Here is an 18,131-nt window from a genome sequence, read left to right on the forward strand (position 1 = left end):
TTCCTTACACATAAATCAGTAGATCACACCTCCCCACATTCACTTTCTACACTCCCCCAGTTTTCAGGGTGGTCAGGTCCCCAGAATTTAAACAATAGCACTGTCACCGTCATCAGATATAAGTGACGATTAATTGTCGTGCATATGTTTGTGATTAACGATTTAATTGTCTGTTTTATCTCGCTGTTTTAGTCGTCTTCTATAATAAATAATAGCATAACTATTCAAACTCTCTCCCTTTATTAATATGAACCTCACATTATCGGGCAGTGAACTTGGAATATTATAAAAAAGTGCAGTTTTAAAGCCTGTAAGCTTCAAATAATAGTTGTAAATGTATCTAAATTAATTGTACGTCAAAATAACGTGCTGTGTCCAAAAAGCTCAGGCTTAAAACTAAATAGAGGCAAACTTCAGACGCTGAAAAAGACTTCATCAGCTACGTACAATACGTGCAGCTAAACCACAGATGGCTTTGTTAGATATCTTCCGTACTGTTAAAGTGCAGGAGCCAGCGCTTTCTCGGTTTACTGCGGTACATTGGGAATATAGAGTCATTTGGGATGGAGCGTGTAGAACCAATAAAACAGTGCCTGTTTACTGCCCGTGTTCCTCAGCTCTTCCCTCACAGTCGGTGAATGTGGATTAAACCCACAGCAGTCACTGTGTGTTACGGAAAGCCGAGTTAAATGACGGATTTGACGAGCGTTGTTGCGTCAGCTTTAGAAACTGGAAGTCCTGGAACTGACCAGGGACCAGCCGCTGAGCACATCTGCGAAAGAGTGAAGAGGGAAAAGGAAAATCTTGTGCCCAGTTCGTCTTTCCTCGGGTGTTGGGATGGAGAATCACTTAATTCACGTTCTCTTTGACATGGGTTTGAAATAAACTCTCAGGAACATAACTGTGGCCAGTGCAAATAATCAAGGTCATGTGATTGTTACGACGACGACTGTCTTAATGTTCATTCGTGTGAATAACTCGTCAAACCACACCGATTGTCTTATTATTTTTAGTATAAAAATAAAAAGCTTTTTCTTGTTCATTTAGAAAAGGGGATTTGTGAGGCACATTGTTGCAGCTCAGACTCCGTCCACAAAGATCCAAATACGAAAGCAGCTGCATTCTCAGGCCTGTCCAGTAGGGGGCTGTAGTACGTCTTAATGATAGACATAAAAACACCACGACGCATAAGAGAAATGGAGGTTTAATCCTAAATCACTCCATACTCCCTCTGTAGTGCACTACACAATTTCCTGAAAAGGTCAGACATTACCACTGTCTGTCTACAGGTGTCTGCGTCTACTCACCTGCGTCTTTACCTGGAAAGGACAAACCTGGGCACAGCAAGGAAGCACGTTTGCAAAATACAGAATACAGTTTCAGGAGCTGCTCTTATAAAGAGTTTGTCATCAAGCCTTGGCCGTAATGGAGGTCAAAAGGGCTTTTTCTTTGGCCCCTGATGGAAACTGCTGGGTTTGAGTGTCTATGAATGACAGACAGTCTTTAGAAAGCCCAGCCCCAAGATGTTGCACCTCCCTGCATGAAAGCAGGCCTTTGTGTGAACAGGGTGAAGGCGAATGGGGAAACCTCAGGGAGGTCTGGACACAGCGTGACACTCTGCTCAAAAACAGGTCCTGTGTGTGTGTGTGTGTGAATATAGGAGTGTTCCCAAAGTCAGAGCTGACTTTTGGTTGTTGGATTGTTTGTTTGTTTTTGGACAATGGCAGGACGTATTACTGTGGACTGGTGGAGTTCCTCTGAATAATCGATGCCCTGGTAAATATAAATAGTTCTCATGGCCACCTCTTAGTCTGAATAGAATCATGATTTTAGCTATAATTTACACACACACACACACACACACACACACACACAGAGGGCTAGGCAGTTTATTGAAAATTAATTGACATAATCATTTTTAAATTTTTTTAAATCATTTATTCATTTATTATCTGTAACCCTTATCCAGTTCAGGGTCGCGGTGGGTCCAGATCCTACCTGGAATCATTGGGCGCAAGGCGGGAACACACCCTGGAGGGGGCGCCAGTCCTTCACAGGGCAACGCATACTCACACATTCACTCACACCTACAGACACTTTTGAGTCGCCAATCCACCTACCAACGTGTGTTTTTGGAGCGTGGGAGGAAACCGGAGCACCCGGAGGAAACCTACACAGACACAGGGAGAACACACCACACTCCTCACAGACAGTCACCCGGAGGAAACCCACACAGACACAGGGAGAACACACCACACTCCTCACAGACAGTCACCCGGAGGAAACCCACGCAGACACAGGGAGAACACACCACACTCCTCACAGACAGTCACCCGGAGGAAACCCACGCAGACACAGGGAGAACACATTATTTATTTATTTTATTATATTCTAATATGTCCCCACTGTGTGTTTATGTACCGTCCCCATGTCACTGAACTGTGAGGGTCATAAATATAGGAACAAAATAATAATTCATTAATCGTAATTGTGGTAACGTACAATTAATCGTGATATTGATTTTTCGCTCATATCGCCCAGCACTAAGTGTGTGTACGTACATGTGGCTAATATTTTTAACCAGTTCCCCTCCCCTTGGCCTCTTCTTCAGAACCTGAGGCTCTGTGAATGCCATCTTTGTCCCTAGTGTTCACTGCCTCTCCACAGGAATCCAGGAGGGGGATGGAGAGCAGCCTTCTCCAGGTTTGTGCAGAGATGGAAGTATACTTCAAACTTTGTGTTCCCTGTCCTGAATTCACTTATCACCCATTCACTACTGTTTATATATAACTTGACATCTCAATAAGTGTGGTGCTTATATAAAATAATAATAATAAATACAAAATTACAAATAGAGTAAAAGAAAGCACACTTGAATTAACATAATGAAGTGTTTATTAACCTCTAAAACTAGGGATTGGACGGTAACCTCAAAAAATACTGGAATACTGGTCACGAGGAGAGATGTGTAGAGTGTTAAACATATTCTCACACACACACACACACACACACACACACACTATCCCACTCACTGGAATAATGGGATTTTAACATTCGTTTTTTAACTCTTACTACTCAGATGAATACATTTTTAAATCTCATTTTCTTAGGTCCCTAAAGCATCTGCACAGTGCTGTATGTTGTTGAGCATGTGCAGGGCATGGGGTAATAACCTAGGGCTCCTTTACCCTTTAGATGTCTTTACATGGGGTCACGAGGGTGGTTCTACAGTAATGTACCTATGTGAATGAATGCGCAGGTTCCTGCAGTGCTTGTAGATGGTAGTGTTTGATGCCACAATGCACATGATTAGCACTGACCCAGCGACCAATCACCACTGCTCTCTGCACTCCAGTAACACACCAAGGGTTATGTGCATCACTCTGTATTGGTTGCATTTTAACTGCTGGACGTTTTGAAAGGATTCTGCGGGTGGTCCCCTGAACGTGAGGCTCTCGTCCCTGTTGTCAGATTCCCCTGTGCTGTTTCTGTCAGTCAGAATCATTTTGACTTGATGATGCTTGTTTTATTTAGTGATGATTGTCTTTATTCTGGTTGCCATGGGGATTTACTTTGTGTTGCACTCTCAGTAGAGCAGGTGTGATGTGGTCAGTAGCTAACCAGTGTACTGATGCACGCACAGCAACAGCTGCTGTTGTAGACCTTCGATGGTGGATTTACAGTTCCTTCTTATAGATGTCTTAAGGGACCTGGGGGGGGGGGGGGGGGGTCACTAAATGTTTGTCACCACAAAAATAGGTCGCACTGTGAGAAAAGGTTAAGAACCCCTGGTGTAGAGGGTAACACCACTTCCCTTCACAACACAGACTTGGGTTCGAATCCCAGCTTAGACAGGAACACCAATTCGTGTCCTTGGACAAGACGCCTAATAATGGATTGGTCTGCGTCTGTAACTTCTTTGACAAATGACACAGTAGCTGTTACCTCTCTGGGCGAAACCACTGTATGGTCCACTGAGAGCAGACAGACACGAGTCTCTCCTCACGCAGACGAGCGGTTGGAGCTTGTTGTTTGTATTCCTGTAGCAGGCGAGGAAGGAAAACTGCGGCCGGTGCCGAAAACATGCCGCCGTGTATTCAGGAGAGAAAATAGTCCAGGTTTATTTGTGGAGCTGTGTTTATGGTTGAATTTCCCATGGTGTGTGTGTGTGTGTTTGGGGCATTGGTTTAAAAGCTGGAATTTTGATCATGTTAGGCTTCATTTCTGAAGTCCCGGACTGTTGCGTTACTCTGTGCTTTTCAACTGTTTTAATGTTTATATGAATAAAATGCCAGTTAGTGTCATTAATAAAAGCGCTCAGCTCTTGCCACCGAGTTCTGAGAGAGGAGATTTTTCACTGTGGACATGCTCCTGAAGCCTGGATTAGACCTCTGGTATCAGTGATTTTTTTTTTTTTTGTGATAAAACAAACAAAACAACATAACAGCCCCAGAACTGAGAGAGCAGTGGAGACCAGTGAAACAGAACACAGCCAACAGCTGAAACACTGGTGACTTTTTATTCAACAAACATTTGTATTCATCAAGAGCTGAGGAAATATCCATATATTGTACGATAAGTTGATGTTATTAATGTAACAGGATTGGCCTCGATTGCTCTGACAACATCAGGGAGGTCAGGTGCTGATGGTGGAAGGTTAGAAAGTTCTAGATCACAGACACCACTCCAACTCATCCCTCCACAGCGCAGTGCTGAGGGATACAACCTGGTCTCTCTCTCTCTCTCTCTCTCTCCCCCCCACACATTCCTCCCTCTCTGCTGGAATGCAGCACAAGCCGATGTGGTGTTGACATTGTGTCAGACCGAATAATAAAAAAAAAAAACCCATCGACTCCAAACCAGGTGCAGCTCTGCTGAGAGACTCTGCAGATTCCAGGCCTTCATCTCCTCCACCGACACGAGACTCCACCAACAAGACAGTGTCTCGCTCCGGAGCGTCAGCTGCAGCTCCGCACTCCCTTCGTTATAAGGTCTTATGAAAAGCAGGAGGCAGAAACGTATCACAGTTATTAAAGGAGCAGTCAGCAGATGATATGAAAGTGACTGGTTATGATTTATTACATTTTTCCCCCTCCTCCTGAATGATGTAATCTCTGAGATACTTGGCTGATTTCTGATTGTGCAAATAAACTAGGCTTGACATTTCTCAGCCTCCCTTTTGGCAACAAACTGATGTAGGACCAAACAATGTGGGCCTGTATGCGACTGCAAAGCTGAGCCTCCAACACACGCTGCCATCAACACTGTGCTTCTAACGGGACACGGGGTGTCAGCCACTGCCTCTTTTTGCTCTGTGGCCAATGCAGCATCACTGCGGAGCCCAGCACGCTGACAGACACTTGTGCTGTTTGGCACAGTGCCGTGTGATGAGGACGACAAGGGGACTGGCTTTCTGTCTAAGACGCCGTCTGTGCTCTTCAAATCCGACTCAGATCCAGGTTCCAGGATGGGGTTTTAAAATGTCTGGCCTGTATGACATCAGTTGCGATGCTATTGTACCTGACTGACCAGGTAAAGTGACGTACCGGCTGTACGTTTTAAAACCCCGGCCTGGAACCTGGATTTGACCTTGGGTCCACCCTGGAGTCCTGTGTTTGGTTGTTTCTGATTTGTTTCCTCTACAGACAGGACACCAGCTTTTAGAGCGTTCGGTTTCCTTACTTAAGGAAGACAGCGTTGTTCGTGGCAATAAATAAATAAATAAATTATACATATGATAAAGTTGTAGCATTTGCACATTGTACTCTTCCAAACTGTGACTGCAGTCTGTAAACAGTTCAGCTCTAACCTGAAGTAGGCCTCATGGCTGTTTCCTTCTGCAGTCTCATTGAATGCATTTTGCCCTGCTCTGCGGGAACTCTGCAGCTTCATTTCCCATTCCCAGCACACACTGCTCTCTCCCAGCGTGTGCTGTGGCTGCTGGAGCGAGACTGACCGCTGTCTTTCTGTCGGGATGAATGGAGGCTTCACTCTGCGGGAGAAAGGAGCGTGTAGAGAAGCCACAGATTAGACTTTAGACTTTAGAGATGCCTGTCATTTAGCAGAGAGACAGTGCTGCTGCTCTGAATGGCCACCTCTTTTCCTGTGTTTTAAAACTTGGGGTGTTGTGATGCTAATTAAGAAGAGGATATGGGAAACAACTACACCAGCCAAGAGTAGTGTTCTTAGAAAGTAGGCCCCTTTTTTCCCTCACATTGTTTATTTAGTTGATGTAGTTGATTGTTGACTGTACAGGAATGTCCTTTGTGTGGAGTATTTAGTTAAAGGTGACCTACTCCACACCTTTCATCGAGTGAACACATTTCTAGGCCCTTAATAAAATATTTGTGACATGCTTTGGTCACAATGCACTGTGTAAACATCACTCTTCAGAACGCCTGCTTTCCTTTAAATGATAATGAGCTGCTCGCTGTTCACCCCGACCCCGAGCGCACAGCAGTGAGGAGCGAGGAGCAGAAGCTCTGGTTTTTAGCCGTTTTCACTCTGTTGTCTTTCTTCTCCGTTCTCATTTTCTTCGTTTTTACTCTACGTTGTGCTCTTATCGTGTATAACCTCGTTGTTGCGCTCTCGCATAAACACGGGTCCAGCGCTGTGATTGGACAGACTCAGATGAGGGGGTGGAGCAGTTCTGAAGTCAATGCACTTGACGTCAGAAGCGGAGCGGAGTCAGAGCGGCTCGTTTTATCTCGTGTTTCTGACTTGGGCAGCTCACAGAAAGCGGGCTGGATGGTGTTCTGTGTGGATAAATGTGCGCTCTAAACACGGGTATACGTTTACAGCCGGGCATCCTCCATCAATGTGGTGTTAAACTGGGTGTTTTTCTTTCCTAAAACGAGTCATTTGAACTTAAACTACTACTTTTTAAATAACGCTGAGCGTATTTCACTTGTCACTAATCTATAGTAAACCATATAATCCGCAGCGCCACTCTGGTAAAAACGGTCAGGTCAGCCGCAGTGTGTTGACATTGAGCCCACCTGTCTGTCCTCTGGTGTGGTTGAAGGAGAACAAGAAGGCCGCTGATCTGAGACCCTGCTGTAATTGCTGAGGTCAGGATCTGAGAACGAGGAGCTCGGCCCTAAATCATCATAAAAGAGCGACTTGTACCCCGAGCCCTCGGGCCTGGCCCCTCTGCCGTCCACCTGGGCGTCTGGCCTTCGCTCCCAGGTGCCTTTTAACAAAGGGCAAACTGAGCCTGGGGTCTAGAGAGAGAAAGAGTGAGGGGGGGTGGGTTCTGCTTCTCATCAGCGCTGCTTTTACCCAGTGCTTTTAGCTGCAGGTGGAGGGAATGTGAGTGAAACCCCATTCATTTTAATGGGAAAAGACACGAAAACAGTTTGTCTCCAGCAGCAGATCATTTTAAACTTGTAAACTTTTAGACCTTGTACTTGTGAAATGAGACGATGAGCTGTGGCGAGGTCACCGTGCCCTATTTATGTAAATATTACTTCTGTTGAGGGCTGGGCAATAATTCGATATCAATAAATATCGCAATATAAAATGTTTCAATAACAATGATATCATTTTTATTTAAACCCCTGCTTCTCTTTGCAGTGCTCTGTGTGCAGTCCTTCCATTTCACCAAAGAGCCGAAGTCTCAGGACGCCCTGCACGGACGCAGTGCCATGTTGAGGTGTGAGGTCAGTGACCCCGAGGGTGTGGTCTACAGCTGGACCCTCAACGGAGAAACCGTCCGCAACTCGGATCGACGCTTCCAGGAGGGGGGGAACCTCAAATTCACAGCCATCGACAGAACTCTGGACGCTGGCAACTTCCAATGTGTGGCCACAAAGAACAGCACGGGAGAGGAGAAGCAAACCAGCGAGGCGTACTTCAACATCAAATGTGAGGAGCGTTTAGAACTGAAACTCTCAATGTTTTATAAATCTTTCAGTGTACTGCCACAGCCAAGAGCTCCAGAGGGAGGTGGTAACTTCATGGAATAACGTGTACTTAATTAAAATCTATGTATCTCTACTTTGTTTTCAACTCCTAATAATTTTCATATATCATTCGTTAAAGGGTAAAGGAATCTCCCTTTTACTCAGTTAGGTTTTAGGCCTTATCTGCATATACACTTTTATTTATTTATTTTTAAATGTAGCTTTTTTTCTGTGTTTTGGCCTTTGGCTCAGTCCCCAGGGTGAATCAGGAGTTTTCAGTGGTGTTGTGCAGACAGGAAAAAGCTGATGTGTCAACAGCATCTTTGTTTGATGTCGTAGCGTGTGCTGTCACCTCCTTTGTTCACACAAAATTGGCGTGTTGTTGTTTGGGACTGAACACAGCTCCGTCATCAGTTCAGACAGATCAGTAGAGTTTGTTCCTTCCTTGTTGCAGCGTCCAGCTCTCGCTGGATTCTTTCGTCGGCCACCGATCCAAGGAGCGTTTGAACCTCTTCAAAAGACCACGGCGTCATTTTACGAGCTGCCGTCGTGAGTCGGATAAAAACAAACGTGATCTCTGCTGCAGCTGGAGATTTTACAGATGGAGAGTTGGTGCTGGTCGTCTGCGCGTTGTCATGTAGAGTGACGGTTATAAATTTAGTCTTTACTCCATACTCTGTACCAGATTTTCTTAATGGAAAAGCGAAAGAGCAGAGGAGATCCGAGTCGAGTAGAGTAAGGCCCATGCAGTGGAAAAGCTCCATTACACTTGACTGAACAGAGGTGTTTGAATGTGATACGGAGGTCACTGCTACATGCAGCACTCCCCGAGCACAAACCCCAACACCCATCACTGCCGGCTTTGGACGAGACCAGGACCCGTTGTTGTTGGTGGTGACAGCACTGAAGAGGAAGTTGCTGTTGCACAGGAAAGGAGAGAGAAGTTTCCTTTAAGAGCAGAACTGAGTGTTTTTACATGAACAGAGAGGTTTTTAAAAAACAGCAGGGGACGTGTGGATGGGATGTGTTTGAAGAGCGAAGCAGGAAAACACTCTTGATTTCACTTGAGTGGGGCTTTTGGCTGCTCTGCCCACCTCTGGAAGCCACACATGCGAGCAACATTTTTGTCCCACCCCTTTGCCTCTTTGCCTCCACAGAAAAGCAGACAACGCCTGCATGAGAGAGAGTTATTTTGGGGCAGAGAGAGGGGGTGGACAAAGCTCCCTTTTATGTCTCTTGCCAAGATTAATTGCTTGAAATGCAGCGTCCGGCCGCTTGTGTCCGATAACAAGTACGGTCAGCTGAAAAAGAGGGGCCTGTTTTTACACTGGGTGCAAAGCATGACCAGATGGTGTCACTGGGGGGAGTTTGAGTTTGATAATGAGGGGCTGCACTTTCAACACTTTCCAGCCTTGGGCTGATAAACTAACCAGGGTCTGTCTTTCTTTCACGCTTTCTTTGTCTTGTTTGTCTTCTCTCTCTCTCTCTGTCTCTCTATCTCTCTCTCACTCCGACTCTCTCTGACTCTCTCTCTCTTTGACTCTCTCTCTCTCTCTCTCTCTCTCTGTGACTCTGTAGGGTTGGAGAGTGGAGAGGTGATTCTGCAGAGTCCAGGCTCCGAGGCTGAGATTGAGAGCTCCTCCTCTGTGACGTTACGTTGTAACATTGATGGACATCCACGGTGAGGGAGACCTTTCTATTTCACTTCTGTAGTTTGTTTTTCTGTGTGTGTGCACGTCTGTACTGAACATCCTCATGGATCCCTTGCTGAACTCCTCAGGCCGACGAATCGCTGGTACAAAGACGGAGCGCCGCTGGTGGAGAAGAACCACAAGATCAACAATAAAGAGCGAACTCTCACTCTCCCCAGCGTCAGCCCTGACCACAACGGCCTGTACTACTGCTGCGCCAAAAACGCCGCCGGCCAAGTGTGCAGCAGCATCAACTTCACCCTTAACATCATAGGTGTGTGTGTGTGTGTGTGTGTGTTTGCCTGCGGATGTGTGGGTATTTTTAGCGTGGGTGTTTATAGAGCGGCAGGTCTGCTTTATCTCACTGCTAACGCTCGTCTCTTCCTACTCCACCTCAAGTCAACCTTGAGGAACCCGTAGAGGAACACTGTGAAGTGTAGATTAGCAATGCTCTGTTGTTTTTCCTCCTGCAGATAAGAGCTACCCACAGCCCGTGGTGAGGCCCGAGGACCTGGTGGTTCTGAGGAACGAAGAGGCGCATTTCCACTGTCAGTTTACAGCGGAGCCACAACCCACTGTAGAGTGGTACCACGAGAACGAACTGATCTCCAACAAGAGCCGGTACGAAGAGGAAAAAACAGACACTGGACCTTTTGTAGACTCCCTTTTGACGAGTGGAATAACATTCTTAAATCAGACTGGAATATTAATAAACGGTGCTCTCATTATTATAATAACACAAGAGTATCATTATCGTTATTCAGCCATCAGCCGTAACATTAAAGCCTCCTTGTTCCTACACTCATTGTCCATTTAATCAGCTGTTTATTTATTTATTGTAGTTATTCCACTCATCGCTCTTGATTCTCTATTTCTCTGTAACTGCTCTTTATAATGAGAGCAGATACTTTTAAATCGTGGACAGGACACTGTCGGCTGGACGTTCTTATCTCGATTGTTGTTCTATTCTCAGTCCATTCTCAGAGTGGTTTAATAACCTCACAATCAACTCTGGCCCCTGGCTGTTTATTTTAAAGTTAAATGGTCATTAGATGAATACGTAGGAGACGAATATAGAATAAGAAACATCTTCACAAACACTGCCACAAATATTTTGGGCCTTGTGTCACCTCTCTGCCAGTGAGAGACACTCATTTCCCAGCAGTCAGTGAAAGATCAGGGTTGTTCTTGTTTTAGGGAAAGCTTTTAGTTAGTCTCTTGTTTGTTTGTGGGTTTTTAAAACAAACTCCTGCCGTTTCCACAGTGTGTTTCTGCTGAGCAACGGCTCACTCTTCATCAGCCAGGTGAAGCAGCGCAACACTGGCCGTTACAAGTGTGTGGCTCAGGGTCCTCGGGGCCCTCCGGTCTCACTGGAGGCTGTTCTGAGACTTGCTGGTAAGATATCTTTATCTCCACACACACACACACACACACAACTGACCCATCACGTTTATGAGCCCGGTAGTGTCCGTGTAATGCGTCTAAACACCCCGCTTGTTGTCTTCTTTGGCTTCTTATTTCCCCTTTATCGTCGTCTTGCTCTTAGTATTCGACAGCTGCTTTGTTATAATGTCATTGTGGTGTTGGTAGAGAGCGTTTAGTAACACATTTGCCCTCCATGTGGTGGACTGGGGTTCGATTCCCCGCTCGGGTACGTTCACAGCGCTCTACCAATCAGAGCCCTTGGGCAAGACTTCTTCTTCAACACTACACACCTCTGCTTCACTGTATTCCTTCTCCTCAGACTTTGAACCTTGTCCTTCTCCCTCCCCCTGTCAGAAATCGACGACATGTCGCCGCCTCAGTCCCGCGTTTTCACGGCCGACTCTCTGGAGCGAGTGTCCTGCAGGCCGCCCAGAGGGAGCCCAGAGCCAGAGGTGTGGTGGGAGAGAGAGGACCAGCGAGTTCCCGCCGAAGGCCGTGTGTATCAGGACGGTCTGGATCTGGTCTTCAGCCCCACGCGAGGAGAGGACTCGGGAACCTACGTCTGCTTCGCTCAGAACAAGGCCGGCCAGAGGAACCAGAAGCTGAATGTGACTGTGGCCAGTGAGTCAGAGCTGCAGCGGGGTTAACCTTTCAGGGCCCGGTTTTGCAAAGAAAGGATTGGCCAAAACATTAAAGCCACCTTCTAGTTTCTACTCTCACTGTCCTTTGCATTAGCTCCACTGACCCTACAATTACAGACTGTTGGAGATGGTGCTGTGTACCAGCACAACACACACTAACACAGCGCTGTCAGAGTCACTGCAGCGCGGGGAATGATCCACCACCCAAATCATACCTGCTCTGTGGGGGGCCTGGGTGTTATGGTGGCTTTAATGTTATGGCCTATGGGTGCATCACCCGCATTCAGCCACTAGCTTTTCTCGAATTAATACACGTTCATCATGTATTGTCTCCCTGGACGTAAAAGAGCAAATATACCATTCTCAGTTGATTACCACGTCCACAGTGTGGACAGTGACAGTGGCTCAGATCATCCTCTGTGCTGCTGTCACTCCTTTCTCAGAAGGACAGAGCCCATTAAAATATAACTCCATCCTCAGCGACTGCTTGTGTGAAGTCCTCTCCTGACACATGTAACAGTTCAGTGTTGAAGCTGTGCCCGTCTCTCATCCCCAGCTGCTCCTGAGTGGATCCAGAAACCAGAAGACAGTCAGCTGGAGGAGGGACATGCCGGATATTTACACTGTCTCACTCGCGCCACGCCTGAGCCCGAGGTCACATGGTCCCGCGCCAATAAGCCAATCAGTGACGAGGTGAGGGAACAGATGATGGTGCCAACGAATGTAACTCTATATTTCCTCTTCCCCTGCCCCCCTCCTGTAGCTGTGGAGGCTTTGGAGCAACAGACAGGATCCTGGAGATTCTACAATGTGCTTTTGAATACATTCTTTAAAAAGAAATGAAAAATAATGTTAATAGTCAGTTTATTTAGTATTTAGCATATAACATGTATTTGAAATTGTCCCTGTGTGTGTGTGTGTGTGTGTGTGACTGGACGAGTGTGAGTGACTGGGAGAGGGTGTGTGAGAGTGAGTAGATGAGTGTGCGTGACTGGGAGAGAGTGTGTGTGTGACTGGACGAGTGTGTGTGTGTGAGAGAGGTACTGGGCGAGTGTGTGTGTGTGAGAGATTCCCTGTGATGGATGTGTCCAGGGGGTGTTCCTTCCTTGTGCCCAGTGACTGTGGACCGTGACCCTGAGTAAAAAAATAAACAAACTAATGAGAAGTAAATGGATGCACAAATGGTGTAACTACAAGTGGAAGAGAGCACGGCCTGATGTGTGTGTCTCTTTGAACAGGACGTACATTTTAAGCAGTTTCCTAATGGAACCCTGCGCATCAACAGTGTGGAAGTGTACGACGGCCACAAGTATCACTGCAAGAGTAAAAACAAAGCCGGGTTTGTCAGCGCTCAGGCAAAAGTCAGCGTTTTGGGTAAGGAGTGTGTGTGTGTGTGTCTGCTGCTTTTAAATGTGTCCAAAAGAGTTTTTTCTTAGTCTAATATCTACTGTGTCCTCCAGAGCGTCTGAAATTCACCCCGACGCCTCAGTCTCTGCAGTGTCTGGAGCTGGATAAAGAAGGCAGTCTGCAGTGTTCGGCCAAAGGCAGACAGACCCCCACCATCCGCTGGTCCAAAGCTGGTCAGTACCGGGGGACAGAGGAAAGGGATTATTCATTTACAGTGCACCTACAAATTCATCACGCCCCCTATCACCACTTAATGCACCCTTCAGACCACTCTTTATCCACAGTGAAGTTAGCAACCAATCAGTAAATGACAGAAAGGGTTTCGTCTGATGTTCGTTTGAGTGAAAACGAAGGGGAGCCCTTACATGTCTTACCTTAAGGAAGTTAGTTTGTCTAACCAAGGCGGGTGTGAGTTGGGTGTGTCCCAATTCTGTTTTCAAGCTTCTGACACCTCATACCCGTACACCCCAGGGCAAGAATTGGGACAAGGCCTTGGATTGGAGCTCAAATGGTCCAGTCATGGAGACTTATTTTAAATGTGTTTCTCTGCTGCCCCCTGCAGGCGGGAAGGAGATCCCACCTCGAGTGGAACAGAACAGAGGGATGCTCCGCTTCTCCAAGGTAACCAGAGCGGATGCAGGAAACTACACCTGCCTGGCGTCCAACAGCCTCCAGGGAGAGATCCACGCCATGGTTCAGCTCACCGTCGCAGGTACAGCACCTTTCCCAGTCACTGGATGTTTCCCAGAATTTTGCGTAGATTTTTCTTTTCATTTCCTTTACATCTCTCCCTCTGTCAGTGTACGTCGTGTTTAAGCTGAAGCCGGAGAACACCACGGTGTATCAGGGTCTCACTGCCATCCTCCACTGCCAGGCCACAGGAGACCCGTCTCCCTTCATCCAGTGGAAGAAGAAAGACAAATTCTTGGAGGCTGACAAGAGCAGGTAATCACACACACACACCGTCGATGGTCTGAACCTGATAATTACCTCCATAGAACTGATTCTTACAGAGTCTTATTTACCACCAAAAGCAGCAAACAACATTAATGAAAGTGATAATGAATTGTTTTCCATTATTTCTATTAAGCGCCACTCACGCAACAGTCAGATTGCTTTGTATTCCCTGAATGAATCAGTTTATTCTCCACAAAGCGGGTCCCTCGCATGGGGGCAGCCATGTTTAAATATCTGACACATCTTGGCCACTAGGTGTCAGTGTAATGGCTGTTTCATAACACGGAGAAGCATTTCTGGAGAAAATGAATGTGTTTATTTTAACCCTCTCTTTGTTTCTCTGGTCTCTGTGTGTCTAAGGTTCCAGACGATGCCCAATGGTTCCCTTGTTATTCACAACGTCCTGAGAGAGGACACTGGGAGCTACACCTGCATCGCTGGGAACAGCTGCAACATCGCACACACCTCGGCAGAGCTCTTTGTCGTAGGTGAGCTGTTACTGAACCCACGTTACTCCTGTGCACAAAGCACTCAGCAGGTTATTTACTTCCTCTGGCTTCAAACGGGACTTGTTTTCTGCCCTCGCTGTTCCACAAGTGAACACCGTTCTGGGTCTAAATTAAACGTCTGTGAACTGCTTTGGGTCGAACCACACGACGCATACAGCCCCCTGTTGATAAACCAATTTGTTCAGCTTTAAACTTCGAGACCGAAAACGGCTGGGATTTAATTTTAAAAAGTAACTGCACTTAACCGAGGGGAGGGTTTGAATTCTGATGCAGACGTTCTCATAACTCTGGGTACTCTGTTTCTTTTGGTGTGTTTAGAGAAGCCAGTGCAGCACTCGCTAGGAGACCACGAGAAGGCGCCCTATAAGATGATCCAGACCATCGGGCTGTCCGTGGGGGCAGCTGTCGCTTACATCATCGTGGTGTTGGGGCTGATGTTCTACTGCAAACAGAGGCGCAAAGCCAAGAGATTACAGAAGAGCGGAGACGAGCCCGAAATGGAATGCCTTAACGGTGTGTGTGTGTGTGTGTGTGTGTTTAAAATATTATTTTAAAACTCAGCTGGTGGGTGGAACTGGCTCAGCTGCGTGCAGTGATTATTCTAACACAGGTTCCTGATGAAACCCACAGGTGGCGCCGTGCAGCAGAACGGACAGACTACAGCAGAGATTCAGGAGGAGGTGGCTCTGACCAACATGGCCGCCACTGGCAACAGCAAACGCCACAGCGCTCACGACAAACTGTATTTCCCTCGGAGCAGCCTCCATCCCATCACCACCCTGGGTACGGTCACCTTGAGCTCGTTCACCACGTTCAGGGCGCACCGCTTCTGGTTTTCTGGGCCGTGGTCTCAGTCACGGCTCTGCATTCTTTCATTAAAAGCACCGTAAATACCGCCGTATCAGAATCTTATGACCGTCTACGTAACAGTGGTGGCGTGGTCTGTGTTGGGTGAAAGAACCGCACCACTTCTGATCGTGTAGTTCTCGTATTTCAGTGTGTTATTGGGTGTGTTCCTCTCTTCTCAAAGCCATTGTTCGAGGTGAAACCGTTTGCCCTCTCACAGTTCCGTCCGTCTCATGTTTTAAGATAAGATAATCCTTTATTAGTCCCACAGTGTTACAGCAGCAAAGTACTCCGTAATAAAAAGAGGTAATAAAAGAAAGGTTTAGTAATCACTGTAAACACATCTATAATAAAGTAAAGAATCTGTAACTGAACAGAGGTGAGTTGCAGGGGTTTAATCCGAGTCTGGAGGTGGGGACTGGTGGTGCTCTGGGATTCAGCCGCAGTATGGCGCCCTCTGTTGGTGATTGGGTATTTCCTCAGTCTGCACTGAAAGAAAACCAGTCCGTGTCATGTGTGTTTCCTCAGGTAAAGGGGAGTTTGGGGAGGTGTTCCTGGCCAAATCAAAGGCCGCTGACCACGAGGAAGAGATGGTGGTTCTGGTGAAGAGTCTGCAGACACGAGACGAGCAGCTGCAGACGGATTTCCGTCGCGAGAGTGAGATGTTTGCTAAACTTAGCCACCCTAACATCACTCGTCTGCTGGGCATGTGCAGGGAGACGGAGCCGTTCTACATGATCCTGGAGTACGCGGATATGGTAAACCCTCAGACTTCCTCCAGCGTTCCCAGTGCCCTAGTGTTAAAACCCAATACTCTGAGATGAATAAATGAATCAGTCTGAACTGTGTGAGAATGTGTGTGTGTGTCTGAGCCATTCTTGGACAACGTTTTTGTTTGAATTCCGATGTTAACTTGGGTGTATATAGTTTTCTGGGATTATATTGATACCTATTTAAAATAAGTCTACACTTAAAAAGGTTTATAAACAGTTTTTACATTGTCATTAATTTAGCTGTAAACACCTTAAAGGCTATTAATAATCATCTGTAGCACAGAGATAAAAAGGGAAACAATGACCTTTTTTCGTCTCTTTGTAAGCCATTTTTGAACCTTTTATAAGTGTAGTCTTATTCTAAAGTGGTACCATTTCCATTAATGTGATGTGTGTCTCTCTCTCTCTGTGTATGTCTCCCTCTCACCCTCTCTCTCTTCTCTCTCCGTCCCCCTCGCTCTCTCACGTTCTGTCTCGCTCTCTCTCTCCCTCCATCCCTCCCTCTCTCTTTGTCCCCCTCGCTCTCTGTGTCTCTCTCTCGCTCTCTCTTTCGCTCTCTCTCTTGCGCTCTCTCACCCCCTTTCTGTCTCTCTCTCACCCCCTTTCTGTCTCTCTCTCACCCCCTTTCTGTCTCTCTCTCTCACCCCCTTTCTGTCTCTCTCTCTCTCTCTCACCCCCTGTCTGTCTCTCTCTCTCTCTCTCACCCCCTGTCTGTCTCTCTCTCTCTCTCTCACCCCCTGTCTGTCTCTCTCTCTCTCTCTCACCCCCTGTCTGTCTCTCTCTCTCTCTCTCACCCCCTGTGTCTCTCTCTCTCTCTCTCACCCCCTGTGTCTCTCTCTCTCTCTCTCACCCCCTGTCTGTCTCTCTCTCTCTCTCTCTCTCTCACCCCCTGTCTGTTTCTCTCTCTCTCAGGGTGATCTGAAGCAGTACCTGAAAATCTCCAAAAGTAAAGATGAGAAAAGCAAAGACAGACCCCTCAGCACCAAGCAAAAGGTGACTAGAGTAGAGTAGAGTCCAATACACAGTACTTACAGCTGCTTGTAGCCGTTTACTCGCTTTGAACAACAGAAGGGAAAATGTTTTCATGTTCATTTTCAGACTAAGTTCAAATAAGATTTAATTAAAATCTGAAGCATTATTTTTTTAGTTGTTTGTGTTTGTTATTTTACAATAAAACTCTGCAAAGTCCTTGTTATGAATGCTACAGTATTATCCAGTGGTGTTCGTAATGTGCCGTGTCCTCTGTGTTTTCCCAGGTGTCCGTGTGCCTGCAGGTTGCCCGGGGCATGGAACACCTCTCGAATCAGCGCTTCGTCCACAGAGACCTGGCGGCACGCAACTGCCTCATCGGGGCCAAGCGTCAGGTCAAAGTGTCTGCTCTGGGCCTCAGCAAAGACGTCTACAACAGGTTCGTCAAACGCACCAGAGGATCTTTATCACCTTTCACAAGAGTTTTATTACACTCTCAGGGTGGAGCTCATTCTCCAACATGAATCACCCATCTGCTGTAAAACGCTTATATAATTCTCTCTGTTTCTTTTGTAGTGAGTACTACAATTACCGCCAGGCCTGGATCCCCCTCCGCTGGCTTCCATCCGAGTCGGTATTCGAGGACGACTTCTCCACCAAGTCCGACGTGTGGTCGTTTGGAGTGCTCATGTGGGAGGTGTTCAGCTTTGGAGAGCTTCCACACGCCGATCTGACAGACGAACAGGTCCTAGAAGGTAGATGACAAAAAAAATTACCACACATTTCTCCCCAAGTCCGAAAACATGGGATAAAACGAGATCAGACTTCCCCTTTAACCCACTTCTAGTGCAGAGACATTAGAATGGCCCCGCCCCCTTGTCTGAGTGTCCAATCACAGCACTGGACCCGCGTTTATATGAGGGGGCAAAGACAAGTTTAAACACAGCAAAATGGACACAACGAGCGCGGAGAAATAAGAGCACTGAGTAAAAACGGAGAAGAAAGAGAA

General features: G+C 46.8%; 1 protein-coding gene across 1 annotated transcript in view; it reads left to right on the top strand.

Moving 5' to 3' along the window:
* Positions 1–18,131, top strand: part of ptk7a (protein tyrosine kinase 7a) — a 34,628-nt gene that overhangs the window by 15,149 nt on the left and 1,348 nt on the right. The window contains exons 2-19 of the mRNA XM_066648190.1: positions 7,576–7,866; positions 9,483–9,585; positions 9,685–9,869; positions 10,069–10,216; positions 10,860–10,990; positions 11,375–11,641; positions 12,218–12,354; positions 12,900–13,035; positions 13,122–13,241; positions 13,631–13,780; positions 13,869–14,013; positions 14,386–14,513; positions 14,853–15,047; positions 15,165–15,317; positions 15,909–16,138; positions 17,066–17,146; positions 17,410–17,561; positions 17,699–17,877. Coding sequence (XP_066504287.1) covers positions 7,576–7,866; positions 9,483–9,585; positions 9,685–9,869; positions 10,069–10,216; positions 10,860–10,990; positions 11,375–11,641; positions 12,218–12,354; positions 12,900–13,035; positions 13,122–13,241; positions 13,631–13,780; positions 13,869–14,013; positions 14,386–14,513; positions 14,853–15,047; positions 15,165–15,317; positions 15,909–16,138; positions 17,066–17,146; positions 17,410–17,561; positions 17,699–17,877 — 2,931 coding nt within the window. The remainder of the gene's footprint in view (positions 1–7,575; positions 7,867–9,482; positions 9,586–9,684; positions 9,870–10,068; positions 10,217–10,859; positions 10,991–11,374; positions 11,642–12,217; positions 12,355–12,899; positions 13,036–13,121; positions 13,242–13,630; positions 13,781–13,868; positions 14,014–14,385; positions 14,514–14,852; positions 15,048–15,164; positions 15,318–15,908; positions 16,139–17,065; positions 17,147–17,409; positions 17,562–17,698; positions 17,878–18,131) is intronic.

The sequence above is a fragment of the Hoplias malabaricus genome, chromosome 16 (genome assembly GCF_029633855.1).
Source record: "Hoplias malabaricus isolate fHopMal1 chromosome 16, fHopMal1.hap1, whole genome shotgun sequence".
NCBI classification, from domain to species: Eukaryota; Metazoa; Chordata; class Actinopteri; order Characiformes; family Erythrinidae; genus Hoplias; species Hoplias malabaricus.